Source organism: Mustela lutreola, chromosome 7 (genome assembly GCF_030435805.1).
Source record: "Mustela lutreola isolate mMusLut2 chromosome 7, mMusLut2.pri, whole genome shotgun sequence".
NCBI lineage: Eukaryota > Metazoa > Chordata > Mammalia > Carnivora > Mustelidae > Mustela > Mustela lutreola.
In genome coordinates, this window is record NC_081296.1 from 33,840,829 (window position 1) to 33,857,169 (window position 16,341).

The 16,341-nt window shown below is 38.9% G+C and overlaps 1 protein-coding gene across 1 annotated transcript in view; it reads left to right on the forward strand.

Annotated features, from left to right (window-relative positions):
* The window catches only part of NIPA1 (NIPA magnesium transporter 1), a 69,188-nt gene extending 55,944 nt beyond the window's left edge, over positions 1–13,244 (forward strand). The window contains exons 4-5 of the mRNA XM_059180259.1: positions 7,588–7,748; positions 11,871–13,244. Of these exons, the coding sequence (XP_059036242.1) occupies positions 7,588–7,748; positions 11,871–12,382 (673 nt within the window). The 3' untranslated portion in view covers positions 12,383–13,244. The remainder of the gene's footprint in view (positions 1–7,587; positions 7,749–11,870) is intronic.
* The last annotated feature ends 3,097 nt before the right edge of the window (positions 13,245–16,341 follow it).

Here is a 16,341-nt window from a genome sequence, read left to right on the forward strand (position 1 = left end):
ACAAGTGGCAGATACAAGGACACTCCCCCTTCCTCCACCAGGAGGAGTGGTGTGAGAGCGTACTGCCAGAATCTCAGAAACTCTTGGTCACAGGCCAGGTGAACATGGAATGCAGGAACACAGCTGGAGACATGGGAGATAGGCCTGATTGACTGCTTTTCTCTCAGAGCTCACTGAAGAGGGGGCCTCGAGCTCTTGGCTCCTCTAGGGCTGGAGATTGGGGGGCTGCCATTTTCATTCTTGTCCTCCAAAGCTGTACAGAAAGTGTTCAGGGAACAAATGCTACCAAGAGCAAAACTGAGCAGATTACTTAGCCTGGCCCCTGGCAAGGGTGATGCAATTCCACCCCATTTGGGTGGCAAAGACATTTGAGAATCACTGCAACAGGCCCCTCCCCCAGAAGATGAGCAAGAACATCCAGCCAAGACCAAGTTTACTGATCAATGAGAACTGCAAAACATCAATGCTAGGGGAATATAGGACATAGAATTCATGGTTTTTTTCCCCATAATTCTTTAGTCTTTCAAAGTTAAATTTTTTATTTTTTCTTCTTTTTCTATTTTGTTAAATTTTTCCTCTTTCCTATTTTAACCTATTTTAACTATCTTATCAATACCTTTTTAAAAATATTTTTAAATTTTCAGGGAGCGCCTGGGTGGCTCAGTGGGTTGAAGCCTCTGCCTTCAGCTCGGGTCATGATCTCAGGATCCTGGGATCGAGCCCCACATCGGGCTCTCTGCTCAGCGGGGAGCCTGCTTCCTCCTCTCTCTCTCTCTGCCTGCTTCTCTGTCTACTTCTGATCTCTGTCAAATAAATAAATAAAATCTTAAAAAAAATTTTTTTTTAAATTTTCATTTTTATAGTCATATTCTATCCTTTCATTGTATTTAACCTTATTTTTTCTATATATATGTTTTTCTTTCTTTAAAATTTTGGGGTACAGTTTTGTCTGTTAAGAAGAACTTTGGTCTGTTAAGACCAAAATATACCTTAAATCTAGCATATGGCTTTGTTCTGGTCTCCAGCCTAATCACAACCTCTCTCGTTTTTTCCTTTTTCAACCAACTTCTTATCAATTACTCTTTTAAAATCTTTTTAAAATTTTCATCTTTATAGTCATATTCCATCCCTTAGTGTTTACCCTTATTTTTGTATCTATGTAAGTTTTTCTTTCTTTACAATTTTGGGAGGCAGTTTGTTCTAACAGACCAAAATACACCTAAAATCAACTGTGTGGCTCTGTCCTATTCATCAGCCTAATCATATATTCATATAAATGAATATATGACAGATATTCACGTATGGTAATATATAATATAATAGATAACATTGTAATATAATATATATAAATATAAATATATGTATATTTATATTTATTTTTTTTCCCCCTTCTCCCCCTAGTTTCATGCCTCTTCTGATTTGGTTAGTGTATATTTTTCTGGGATCATTGTTACCCTTTCAGCATTTGGTTCTCTCATTCATCTGTTCTTCTCTAGACAAAATGACAAGGTGGAACAACTCACATCAAAAAAAAAGAACAAGAGGTAGTATTGACTGCAATGGACCTAATCAATACGGATATTAGTAAGATATTAGAACAGAGTTCAGAACAACGATTATAAAGATGCTAGCTGGGCTTGAAAAAATCATAGAAAATAGAGAATCCTTTTCTGGAGAAATAAAATTCCTTTCTGGAGAAACAAAATAACTTAAATCTAACCAAGTTGAAATAAAAAAAGCTATTTATGAGGTGCAATAAAAAATGGAGGCTCTCACTGCTTGGATAAATGAGGTAGAAGAAAGAATTAGTGATACAGAAAGACCAAATGATGGAGAATAAAGAAGCTGAGAAAGAGACAACTACTGGATCACGAGGGTAGAATTTGAGAGATAAGTGATACCCTAAGATGAAACAGTCTTAGAATAATTGGGATCCCAGAATAAGAAAGAGAGAGAGGGGCAGAAGGTATATTGGACCAAATTATAGTGGAGAACATCCCTAATTGGGGGAAGTAAATAGGCATCAAAATCCAGGAGGCACAGAGAACCCCCCTCAAAATCAATAAAAATAGGTCATCACCCTGTCATATAATAGTAAAATTTACAATCTTCAGAGACAAAGAGAAAATCTGGAAAGTAGCTTGGGACAAGAGGTCTGTAACCTACAATGGTAGAAATATTAGATTGGCAGCAGACTTATTCACAGAGAACTGGCAGGCTGGAAGGGACTGTCATGATATAATCAGACCACTAAATGAAAAAAATATGCAGCCAAGAGTACTATATCCAGCTAGCCTGTTGCTGAAAATAGGAGAAATAAAAAGCTTTAATAAATAAATTTAATAAATAAAAAGCAGGACAAACAAAAACTGAAAGAATTTGCAAACACCAAACCAGCCCTACAGGAAATATTGAAAGGGGTCCTCTAAGGAAAGAGCCTAAAAGTAACAAAGACCAGGAAGGAACAGAGACAATATACAGTAACAGTCACCTTACAAACAATACAATGGCACTAAATCCATATCTTTCAATAGTTACCCTGAATGTAAGTGGGCTAAAATGCCCTAGTCAAAAGACACAGGGTATCAGATTCGATTAAAAAAAAAAAAATAAGACCCATCGGTATGCTGTGTGCAGGAGACTCATTTGAGACCCAAAGACACTTTCAGATTTAAAGTGAGGGGGTGGAAAACAAATTACCAGGCTAATGGACATCAAAAGAAAGCTGAGGTGGCAATCCTTATATCAGACAAATTAGATTTTAAGCCAAAAACTATAATAAGAGATGAGGAATGACACTATAACATACTTAAAGGGATTGTCCAACAAGAAGGCCTAACAATTTTAAATATCTATGCTCCTAACATTAGAACAGCTAATTATATAAGCCAGTTAATAACAAAAGCAAAGAAAAACATCGACAGTAATATGATATTAGTTGGGGACTTTAACACTCCCCTCCCTGAAATGGATAGATCTTCTAAGCAAAAAATCAACAAGGAAATAAAGGCTTTAAATAACACAGTGGGGGCCCCGGGTGGCTCAGTGGGTTAAAACCTCTGTCTTCAGCCTAGGTCATGATCCCAGGGTCCTGGGATCGAGCCCCACATCGGGCTCTCTGCTCAGCAGGGAGCCTGCTTCCTCCTCTCTCTCTGCCTGCCTCTCTGCCTACTTGTGATCTCTGTCTGTCAAATAAATAAATAAAATGTTTTTAAATAAATAACACAGTGGACTAGCTGGTCATTACAGACATAGAACATTCCATTCCAAAGCAACAGAATACACATTCTTCTGTAGTGCACATGGACACTCTCTAGAATAGATCACATCCTGGGTCACAAATCAAGTCTCAACTGGTACCAAAAGACTGGGATCATTCCCTGCATATTTTCAGACCACAATGCTTCGAAACTAGAACTCAGTCACAAGAGGAAAATTGGAAGTTACTCAAATACATGGAGGCTAAAGAGCATCCTACTAAAGAATGAATGGGTCAACCAGGAAATTAAAGAAGATTTGAAGTAATTCATGGAAACAAATGAAAATGAAAACTAAACTGTCCAAAATCTTTGGGATGTAGGAATAGCAGTCCTAAGAGGGAAGTATATAGTAATAAAAGGCTTTCTCAAGAGACAAGAAAGGTCTCAGATACACAACCTAACCCTACACTGAAAGGAGTTGGGGAAGGAATAGCAAATAAAGCCTAAGCTCAGCAGGAGAAGAGAAATATTAAAGATTGGAGCAGAAATAAATTCAACAGAATCCAAAAGAACAGTAGGACAGATCGACAAAACCAGGAGCTTGTTCTTTGAAAGAATTAATTGTAAGGGCCTGGTTGGCCAGAGGGAGTCATTTTGTGTTTATGTAGTGAATTTGATTGACCCTATGCAGTAAACTTAGATTGACCCTGCCCCTCCCAGAGTAACTTACTTGCAAAGCCTAGATATAGGGACCGGTCAGGCCAGGTGAAGACATCCAATCATGGGATATGGGCGCGCATATATCTACTAAAGTAAATTGAAATTCAGTTGGCCACCCGTGTGTTACCTAGAAGTTTTTTTCTGTGTGTGGCAGACCTAGCATGACTGTGTAGTTTTCTCTGTGTATTGCAATCTCATTGGCCACCTGTGTATAGCCCAGCTAAACTACCTCTATAAAAGTTGGTTTGTGAGGCTGGGAGGGGTCGCCTCTTGGCAAGAGACGGCCCTATCGGTCAGTTTGATTCTCGATGCTTGGCGCGAAATAAAGCTTTGCTTGACCTTCGCTTTGTATCAGTCTTGCTCCTTTGATTACAGACCCTAACATTAATAAGATTGATAAACCCATAGCCAGATTTATCAAAAAGAGAAGAGAAAGGACCTAAAGTAATAAACTCATGAATGAAAGAGAAGAGATCACAGCCAACACCAAGGAAATAAAAACAATTATAAGAACATGTTATAGACAAGTATACACCAGCAAATTAGAAAATCTAGTAGAAATGGATGCATTCCTAGAGACATATAAACTACCAAAACTGAACCAGGAAGAAATAGAAAACCTGAACAGACCTATAACCAGCAAGGAAATTGAAGCAGTAATCAAAAGTCTCCCAACAAAATGCTCAGGGCTAGATGGCTTCCCAGTGAAATTCTACCAAACATTTAAAGAATTAATACCTATTTTCCTGAAACTCTTCTAAAATAGAAAACAGAAATGGAAGGAAAGCTCCTAAACTCATTTTATGAGGCCAGGATTACCTTGATCCCAAAACCAGAAAAGACCCCATCAAATGGGAGAATTACATACTAATATCCCTGATGAGTATGGATGCAAAAATTCTCATCAAAATACTAGCCAATAGGATACAACAGTACATTAAAAGGTTGTGGGATATATTCTGGGTTGCAGGCTTGGTTCAAGATCTGCAAAGTTGGCTCAACATCCGCAAAACAATCTATGTCATACAATACATTAATAAAAGAAAGAACAAGAATTTATGATAGTCTTAATAGATGCAAAAAAGCATTTGAAAAAATACAGCATCCTTTATTGATTAAAACTCTTCACAGTGTAGTGATAGAGGGTACATACCTCAATATCATAAAAGCCATTTATGAAAAACTCACAGCAAATATCATTCTCAATGGGGAAAAAAACAGAGCTTTTTCCCTAAGGTCAGAAATGCAGGGATGTCTACTATCACCACTACTGTTCAACATAGTACTAGAAGTCCTAGCCTCAGCGACCAGGCAATAAAAAGAAATAAAAGGCATTTGTATCGGCAAAGAAGAAGTCAAACTCTCTTTGCAGATGACATATCCTTTATGTGGAAAACCCAGAAGACCCTATCCAAAAACTGCTAGAATTCATACAGGAATTCAGTAAAGTGTCAGTATACAAAATCAATACACAAAAATCAGTTGCATTTTTATATACCTACAACAAGATAGAAGACAGAGAAATTAAGGAGTCGATCCCATTTACAGTTGCACCCAAAACTATAATACCTAGAAATAAATCTAACCAAAGAGGCAAAGAATCTATACTCAAAAAGCTATAGAATACTCATGAAAGAATTTGAGGAAGACACAAAGAAAAGGAAAAACGTTCCAAGCTCATGGGTTGAAAGAACAAATATTGTGAAAATGTCTGTACTACCTAGAGCAGTCTACACATTTAAGGCAATCCCTATCAAAATACCATCAACTTTTTTCAAAGAAATTTCACAAATAATCCTAAATTTATATAGAACCAGAAAAGCCCCCACCTAGCCAGAGGAATTTTGAAAAAGAAAACCAAAGCTGGCAGAATCACAATTCCAGACTTCAAGCTATATTACAAAGCTGTCATCATCAAGACAGTTTGGTACTGGCATGAAAGCAAACACATAGATCATGGAACAGACTAGAGAGCCCAGAAATGGATCCTTAGCTCTATGGTCAACTAATCTTCGACAAGGCAGGAAAGAATGTCCAATGAAAAAAGACAGTCTCTTCAACAAATGGTGCTGGGAAAATTGGACAGACAGTTGCAGAAGAATGAAACTGGGGAATTTCCTTACACCACATGCAAAAATAGACTCAAAGTGAATGAAAGACCTCAGTGTGAGACAGGAGTCCATCAAAATCCTTGAGCAGAACACAGGCAACAACCTCTTCGACCTAAACTGCAGCAACTTCTTCCTGGACACATTGCCAAAGGCAAGGGAAGCAAGGGCAAAAATGAACTATTGGGACTTCATCAAGATAAAACTCTTTTTCACAGCAAAGGAAAACAAAACCAATAGACAACTGACAGGATGGGAGAAGATATTTGCAAATGACATATCAGATAAAGGGCTAGTGTCCAAAATCTATAAAGAACTTATCAAACTCAATACCCAAAGAACAAATAATTCCATCAAGAAATGGGCAGAAGACATGAACAGACATTTCAGCAAAGAAGACATCCAAATGGCCAACAAACACATGAAAAAGTGCTCAGTATCCCTCAGTATCTGGGAAGAAGAAATCAAGACTATAGTGACATACCACCTCACACCAGTCAGAATGGCTAAAATTAACAAGTCGGGAAATGACAGGTGTTGGCAAGGATGCGGAGAAAGGGGAACTCTTCTACACTATTGGTGGGAATGCAAGCTGGTGTAGCCACTCTGGGAAACAGTATGGAGGGCCGTCAAAAAGTTGCTACCCTACGACCCAGCAGTCACACTACCCTAAAGATACAAATGTAGTCACCTGAAGGGGCACATGCACCCCAATGTTTATAGCAGCAATGTCCACAATAGCCAAACTATGGAAAGAGCCTTAATGTCCATTAGCAGGTGAATGGATAAAGAAGGTGTGGTATATATATATACAATGGAATACTATGCAGCCATCAGAACCCCGAAATCTTGCTATTTGCAATGGCATTGATGGAACTAGAGGGTATTTTGCTATGCGAAGTAAGTCAATTAGAGAATTACCATTATATGATTCTCACTGATTTGAGGAATTTGAGAAACAAGAGATCAGATCATAGGGGAAGGGAAGGAAAAATGAAACAAGACAAAACCAGAGAGGGAGACAAACCTTAAGACACTCTTAATGTCAGGAAACAAACTGAGGGTTGCTGAAGGGAAGGGGAGTGCAAGGAATGGGGTGGCTGGGTGATGGACATTGAGGAGGTTATGTGGTATGGTGAATGCTGTGAATTGTGTAAGACTGATGAATCACAGACCTGCACCCCTGAAACAAATAATACATTATATGTTAATAAAAAAATAAAAATAAATAAACAGTATTTTTATTTAATAATAAAACTTCATTTTTATGAATGATAAATTTACTTTCCTATTCTGGTATATTTCATATTTACTGAAATATATAGCAGTATGGGTTAAGAGTCATTAACTATATACTGACTGCATGGAATTGGTATGAAAATCCTTCATGTTTAAGTAAAATTTCAATAAATTTCTAATGTTTTCTACTCTTAAAAACTGAATTAAAAACAAATATGGCTATCAAGAAAACACAGCTTTTCCAAAATATATATAATTAGTAGATACAATTCAAATATATGGTTTACATTTTAAAGATTTTTCTCTTTTTTTAAACAAAGGTCCATTTTAGCTTCTTATCTTCTGAAGGAGAAGCTCAACATCTTGGGCAAGTTGGGGTGTCTGCTAAGCTGTGCAGGTTCTGTTGTGCTGATTATCCACTCCCCAAAATCCGAGAGTGTCACTACTCAGGCTGAACTGGAAGAGAAGCTGACTAATCCAGGTAACTCCTTTGTAGCAACACTGCCAAGAGAACCTGCTTGTCAGTATGATCCTTCCAGGCATAGGCTGGGATTGACTTACCTATAGTCTGTTCTCCTAGACCCTCTGTTTGACTTTGCCTATGAGTGGCCCTCAACTGTGTCCTGCAGGCTATAGCATCCCTCACTCCTGCTGCCCCAGGTATGGGAATAGGCCTGGTGGTCCCTGTGTTCCAGACCTTGCATATGTACTCCATGAAGTTCCAGACCTCTTCTGCTTTCTTCTGGACCTTGGAGGCCTGGTGCAGGTCACTGCATCATCTGGCCCCCTCCACAACAGTCTCATCCATTCCAGCCTCCCTTCCACTCCCACCCAACTCCTGTTTACCATGGCCTTCCCATTCCCCCACCTCCCACGACTCACATTCCCCGCATATCTCCCCCTACAGCCTCCCACTTCTCCCCACTTCGCAGTTTTCCTACCCTACCTCTTTCTTGCATTCCTGCTATCACTGTTTCTTGGTGTTATTCCTTCTGGGGTCTGGTTGGGTCAGGTTCCTTTCAGGTCCACTTTGTGTCCAAGCCTCTGCACTTCCCTCTGATGTGAAGCTTAGAGCTGAGAGCCAGTTTGATTTATCTTTAGATATCCCATAGAAATCTCTCTGTGTTTTTTTGACATACTATATATTTCTTGACAAATGCTATATAAAAAAAAAAGCAACAGTCTACAAAATTATACCAGCCTAAAGTATAGATTCTTTTAAATTATTCCCAGTAGACCATCTTAATGTTGTTTACCAACAATTTTAGACAGGTACCAGCACAAAACTGCATCCACGCGAATATCCCAAATCCAGACATCTCTGGGCCACAAAAAATCTGACCATTCTTTTACATCTCTCAACTGGCCATGACTGAGTTTGCAGCAGAAATTTCTGTAAAATATAAAATTTCTGTAAAATAATAAAAATTTCATAATGAAATTAGCCAAGGCTATTTTTCTATAATCTGTAAATATTTAGTATTATTTTATTTACTTCATCCTATAAAAGCCAAAATATTTCCAAAACTGTGAGAAATGAGATTACAAATACATGAAAAAAAATCAGAAAACTGGATATGAATGTCCTGCTGAATTTACTTTATGTAATTTTCAGAACGATGTATCTTGTTTTGTTTTGTTTTCTTTGAGTGGGGGCTGCAGAGGGAGAAGGAGAGAGAATCTCAAGCAGATTCTTCTCTGAGCCTGGAGCCTGACTCCAGGCTTGATCTCACAACCCTGAGATGATGACCTGAGCTGAAACAGAATCAGATGCTTAACAGACTGGGCCACCCAGGTGCCCAAGGCCCTCTTACCTTTTTTTTTTTTTTTAATATTTTATTTATTTATTTGACAGACAGAGATCACAAGTAGGCAGAGAAGCAGGCAGAGAGAGAGGGGGAAGCAGGCTCCCCGCTGAGCAGAGAGCCCAATGCGGGGCTTGATCCCAGGACCCTGGGATCATGACCTGAGCTGAAGGCAGAGGCTTTAACCCACTGAGCCACCCAGGTGCCCCGGGCCTCTTACTTTTTGATAAATCTGGATGTTACCAGTATATTCAGGTGCTAACTTTAAAAAAAAAAAAAAAGTCTAATTTGAATACTACCATAACAATTTGATGTGAAGATACAATGCCAGTAAAAAGATCTTTTTTTTTTTTTAAAGATTTTATTTATTTATTTGACAGATAGAGCTCACAAGTAGGCAGAGAGGCAGGCAGAGAGAGAGGGGGAAGCAGGCTCCCTGCTGAGCAGAGAGCCATGTGGGGCTCGATTCCAGGACCCTGGGATCATTACCTGGGCCGAAGGCAGAGGTTTAACCCACTGAGCCACCCAGGCGCCCCAAGATTTTTGTTTTTAACATGAATAAGTTTGTTTTAACCTGGAATATAAATTGATATTATCTTGTGCACTTAATGTATTAAGTTAAAGAGGTTTCTAGTTTTTTTTTTAAGATTTTTTTTTTTTTTTTTTTTTTTTTTTTTTTATTCATTTGACAGAGAGAAATTACAAGTACACTGAGAGGCAGGCAGAGAGAGAGAGAAGGAAGCAGGCTCCCTGCCGAGCAGAGAGCCCGATGCGGGACTCGATCCCAGGACCCTGAGATCATGACCTGAGCCGAAGGCAGCGGCTTAACCCACTGAGCCACCCAGGCGCCCGGTTTCTAGTTTTTAAAATTATTTTTAAATATATATATTTTAAAGATTTTATTTATTTATTTGACACAAAGAGAGAGATCACAAGTAGGCAGAGAGGCAGGCAGAAGGGGTGGGGGAAGCAGGCTCCCTGCTGAGCAGAGAGCCCAATGCGGGCCTCAATCCCAGGACCCTGAGATCATGACTTGAGCTGAAGGCAGAGGCTCAACCCACTGAGCCACCCAGGCGACCAAGGTTTCTAGTTTTCTTTCTTTCTTTCTTTTTTTTTTTTTAAGATTTTATTTATTTATTTGACATAGATATCACAAGTAGGCAGAGAGAAAGGAAGGGAAGCAGGCCCCCCGCTGAGCAGAGAGCCCAATGCGGGGCTCAATCCCAGTACCCTGAGATCATGACCTGAGCCGAAGGCAGCGGCTTAACCCACTGAGCCACCCAGGTGCCCCAGGTTTCTAGTTTTTAAAAATTTTTTTCTAAGGGTGGAAAACCAGAATTAATTTTTTTTAAAGATTTTATTTATTTATTTGACAGAGAGAGATCACAAGTAGGCAGAGAGACAGGCAGAGAGAGAGAGAGGAGGAAGCAGGCTCCCTGCCGAGCAGAGAGCCCGATGCGGGACTCGATCCCAGGACCCTGAGATCATGACCCGAGCCGAAGGCAGCGGCTTAACCCACTGAGCCACCCAGGCGCCCCCAGAATTAAATTTTTTTTTAAAGATTTTATTTATCTATTTGACAGAGAGAGAGAGAGAGCACATCTAAGTAGAGCAGCAGGCAGAGGGAGAGAGAGAAGCAGGCTTTCTCCACTGAGCAGGGAGACCGACGTGGGGCTCGATCCCAGGACCCTGAAATCATGATCTGAGCCGAAGGCAGTCACTTAACCAACTGAGCCACCCAGGCGCCCCCAGAATGAATTTTTTGTCAAATAATTGCCTGAGAAGAAATTTTAAGGTCATTTTCCTGGATCCTCCCCCAGAACAGAACTCCATAGTTCCTTTTTCTTACCTTTGTTTGATAGGGGACTCCCACAGCCTGTCTGGTGCATGGCCATGCTCTTCCTATCCCTGTCAGGCCCAGCTCCTAGTACCTCCTTTACAATCTCAGATTGAAGTGGAAATTACAGCCTCTTTGTTCATGTAATTTCAAAGCAGATTTTCAATATGATGCCCTAACTAATAGAAGGGGAAATTGCAGGTTGGTACTTTATAATAAAACAATGCTCAGGTATGACTATAGAAGACATACTAAAACCAGCAGACCCCATGCCATGTGGAGTTGCTGACACCCTGGCAGCTACAAATACAGACACATAGGGGGTGTCATGCTATTAACTAAAACACTCAGCGGATATTGCCATCAGCAGTGGAATCCTCTGAAATGGAGAATAACTCTTGATGAAGTTCTGAAAAATGCAGTGCTTATTAAATATATGCAAAAATTATTTTATTTTATACATAAACTGGGTCCTAGACTGTGGTAATTAAAAAAAAATATTTTATTTATTTATTTGACAGAAATCACAAGTAGGCAGAGAGGGAGGCAGAGAGAGGGGGGAAGCAGGCTCCCCACTGAGCAGAGAGCCCAACGCAGGGCTCGATCGCAGGACCCTGAGATCATGACCCGAGCTGAAGGCAGAGGCTTAACCCACTGAGCCACCCAGGTGCCCCTAGGCTGTGGTAATTTTAAGCGTATTTTTCACTTACAAGTCCAAGGAGACAATCAGAAGTTGTGAGGAGAATGGGATGATTTTTTATTGTGTGAAACTATCTCCATATCCTAGGCTCCATGGCCTTTATCTACTATATGTAGTCTTTGATCACTGCAACAGCCACAGATACTCCTACAGTTTTTTCACATGTTCCTCAAGAAACCTCCCATTGTGGCCACACACACTGGAGCACCGTCTGCCTAGGTTTTTTGAATTGACTCTAAAGTACAATCATCTGTTTTCCAGTGTTTGTGGGCTATCTGTGCATCGTGCTGCTTATGCTGCTGCTGCTCATCTTTTGGATTGCACCAGCCCATGGGCCCACCAACATCATGGTCTACATCAGTATCTGCTCCTTGCTAGGGAGTTTCACCGTGCCTTCCACCAAGGGCATCGGGCTGGCGGCCCAAGACATCTTCCACAACAACCCATCCAGTCAGCGGGCCCTCTGCCTGTGCCTGGTGCTTCTGGCTGTGCTCGGTTGCAGCATCATCGTCCAGTTCAGGTACATCAACAAGGCGCTTGAGTGCTTCGACTCCTCTGTGTTTGGGGCCATCTACTACGTCGTGTTCACCACCCTTGTCCTGCTAGCCTCGGCCATCCTCTTTCGGGAATGGAGCAACGTGGGCCTGGTGGACTTCTTGGGTATGGCCTGTGGGTTCACCACTGTCTCTGTTGGGATTGTCCTTATACAGGTGTTCAAAGAGTTCAATTTCAACCTTGGGGAGATGAACAAATCTAATATGAAAACAGACTAGGATGCAACAGGGGTTTGGGTGGCTCAAGGAATAGGAAATGAATGTGGTTTCTGGCTCTTGTTTGATGTGAAGTGGAAGAGACCCTAATCAATGGTATTAAAGTTGCTTGCATGTTAATGGGTGGTCTGATGGACAGTGGGGAGCATCACTCAGCACCAGGGTGGGGGCCCAGCCCTTTGCAGTCTGAAGTTGCTAAATGGTTGCCTGGGCATCATCTCTCTCTGATGAGAGGAATCTCATGTTCATTGCCATTAACCTGGAAGCTTTCATGAATACCTTTTCCTTTTAAAATATTTTAACATTATTTAATAGAAAATAAAAATGGGCTCTTTCTGATTAGTCTTTGCAGGGAGTAGATATTCTTATTTAGAAGATTACTTTGGAAATGGGAGAAATTGTTGTCTTGAAGTATGACTATGACTATACAGTAAATGTGTCCGTAGTTGTGTTATTTTGCATTAAGCATGTATAACATTCAGGTACCTCATCCAAATGAGAATTATATACATTTAATTTTTTTTAATCCTCTAATGAGCTGACTCTCCCACCCCCGACTCCAAGACATTTTAATTGAAAATAGAGAATACATGAACATGATACAGAGTTCCATTCACAGGATGACTTTCAATAGCTCAAATCAATTTCAGTGCCTTTATCACTTGAACTCTTCACTTAATTTGATGATTACTATGTGTATGTTCTCTTAGATTAGAATAACTCTTTGATTATGCTTTAATATTTCACTAATCCAAATATAAATATGTAAAGCATTTAGAAATAACAATATATTCATTTGTTGGAAGAAAGTCAAGGCGAAAGACACGTGAGAGCAAATTGATCCTTTTAGCATGTAGTTATTATCCTTTTAGCATGTAGTTATTATCCAATTAAAGACAATTGACTTAAATAGCATAAGATTTTATTTGCATTCAGTCTATGCACCTGGGACCCAGTATCACATATATCCATGTTCTCTTTTAATGGCCATTCAGAAGAAATAAATTATTTAACTTGATAATAACACTGTTAGATGAGAGAGTAACTGTTTAATAGCATATATATCAAGTTCCCTATAATAAAGGAACAGATTAAAGGACACAGTGAAGCTCAGTCTAATTTCTGCAAATTGGTACACATATAGTAAGTTTTCAAAAGAATTTCTATCAAAAATGAAAACAATTAACATATCTATCTCCCTGTTGTTTGAGATGGCAGAGCATCCTACAGTTCATCACCCAACCTCTCATTAAGCTTCTGAAATGCAAAATAGCCACTAACTATGCCAGTATTCAGATCAAACAGATCATTCATCTGTTTATAGTAACCTTGTATGTATATTAAATGGGAGCAAAGCACAAAGTGATGCAAATTATTTCATTAAGATATAATGTACTTCATGTACAGTGTTTTATCTAAATAGGGAACTGTGTCAAGTTGGAAGATGGGATTGGGTAAGGTAGAGTTGGAGAACTAGAATATCAAATTTAATAATACCCAATTGAAGTTACTAAGGGAAAAAAAAATTTTTTTTCAGGCAAAAAGAACATTTCTAAAGACCAAAGAAATTGTTCCCCAGAGTGTTGAACGAAAAAGCTAAATGAAATGAGGATAGTTTAACATAAAGTGAAGAACACCTTTATGAATTAAAAGTAAATCTGATGATTGTGGGTTGTCAGGGCTTAATGAACTGAGAGCAGCAACAAAATTGTTTTAAAATTTTTTACATCTTATATTCACTGATAGTTAATAAATATTCAAAAGTCCCTCACTCTTTTTATCAGCTCTTGAAGGTTTTATTATTATGTGGTATTTTTAGGCATGCAAGCCTTAATTTATTGAACTGAACTTTGGAAAATGTCATGTAGTTGTATCAGTATACTTTTAGGCATGAAAATAGTTTCCTAGATAAGGAGTTTGAGATATTAAAAGAATACATGTGATAACACAAGTATACTGAGAAAGTACATGTGTCTTATAGAAATTATCTTATTTATTTTGTTATAATTTACAGGTGAAGATTAGTTTAAATTCATTTATTAGTGTTTCTCATTATATTTTAATTCACAGTTATACCATGGGTATTCAGGGGTGATATTTTCTGGATGATTACCCCTATGATTTTTTAGAGTATAACAAAATCTGAAAGTAGTAATAGCGGGTCTCTTCTTCAGGGTGACTTGTTCTGGAACAGTTAGACTCTCCTAGTTTTAGCAGATTATTTTGGTAGGATGCACAGCTTTCCTTCCAGTAAACAAAGTTCTTATGATTGTATTTCAAGTGTGTGATTCTAGCCTCAAATAGTTGACATGACCAGCAGTCTAATAACCTAATTTTCAAGTTTGACATAGAGCATATAACTTGACTTGAAATTATTATTATTTTTACAGATTCACATTTCCATAATTTGGAATTGCAAAGAAAAAAGCCTCAAGGGAGAGTTTAGGGGAGGGCCTACAATGGGAATGGGTCTCATTGGTCTCTCCAAAAGTAAATATATATAAAACATTTCCATTATTATACTATTCCTTGGGTTTTATCTCTGATAAAGTAAGAAAAAAAAAATACCTACTGTCTATTTGTTTTCAAGATTCCTCTAAAATCTTATGTTTCTGATCAGAATTTGCAATTTATTCTGGATAGATACTTAAATAAGCCATTTCTCTCCTCTACTGTTTAATCAATGCTTTGTTTTCTTATCTCAATCTTTATATTTAAAATGATTGCTTTCTTGTTTTGTTCATTCGGAGTTAGCACTGAGACCACCCTGGGCATTTTGCTGTTTGGGAGGACCATTCCATGTGTTTAGAGAAGGTTCATAAGAGGAAGGGCATTCTCCTCCTTGCCACACATAAACAGCAAGAATGTCACTATGATATTTTCATACTAGAATGTTAGTGAAATATATTTTCCTGTTTTTGGTTCAGCAATAAGAAATATTCTTTCAATTCCTAATTTTCAAGCCAATTAGTTATACTCAGTTTTATTTCCAGAAGTTCATTCCAGCTGTAGTAGGTTGAGTTTTGTTCTTTTTCTTTGGGTTTCATGTCTGATGGAAGAGAACACTATTAACATGTGCAGTTACCCCTCCCCCTCTCCTTCCTTGACAGCTCCTCTCTTTGTAAATACTGTGCTCACTTCTAGAAGCTAGTTCCCTAGGCATTTATAAAGCACTGAGATGCAGGATCTCCCAGGTATGGACAAACACTTTGGTTCATGGAGACCAAGATGTTGATGAGCTGCGTAGTTCTTGTTGGAACATGATACCTCTCTTTTCCAAGCTGCTCAACTAATCTAGAAGAGGGGAGAAAGTGCTCCGATTGTTTACAGAGCCATGCCCATTGCTCTTCTTTGTTGCCTACTTGATCCTGATTTAGGCCTCTTGTACAGAGTAGGAAACCAGAGAGAGAAAAATGCTTTAGTTTAGATCTGTTCACAACTGTCTGATTGGTTCCAGTGGTCTGAAGGATTTGTCCTTCTCACTGTGTTTGAGACACCAAGGAAGTAGTAGTTCACCCATCAAGCAGGATTAGATGGAATCTTGGTGTTCCGCCTTCTCAGGGACCAAAAATGTAACATTAACAACTTAGCATCGACCTTCTTCCCAAGGACATGTCCATGTTAGTTTTCATATGTTTTACTCATATTCATAACTAGAGGTCTGTTATCCTGAGTTGGAAAGAGAAAAGATCTAGTTACACACCAGTCACACACCATAAAACAGTTTATCATATAAAATACCTCAACTTTCTGTATTCCTCATTTCCACCTCACAGTTGTACTGGTGATGAATTTTAAGGGTCTGTCCTTTAGCTTTGAGGTGATTTTTCACATCTGGCCAGATTCTTATACCTCCATCATATACTTGAAAAGATTAAGAATTAGAGGAATGAGAATGAGAATTTGGCCCAATATCACTACCTGTTTATTTTCGTACACATTTCTCACATGCTATTAAATGC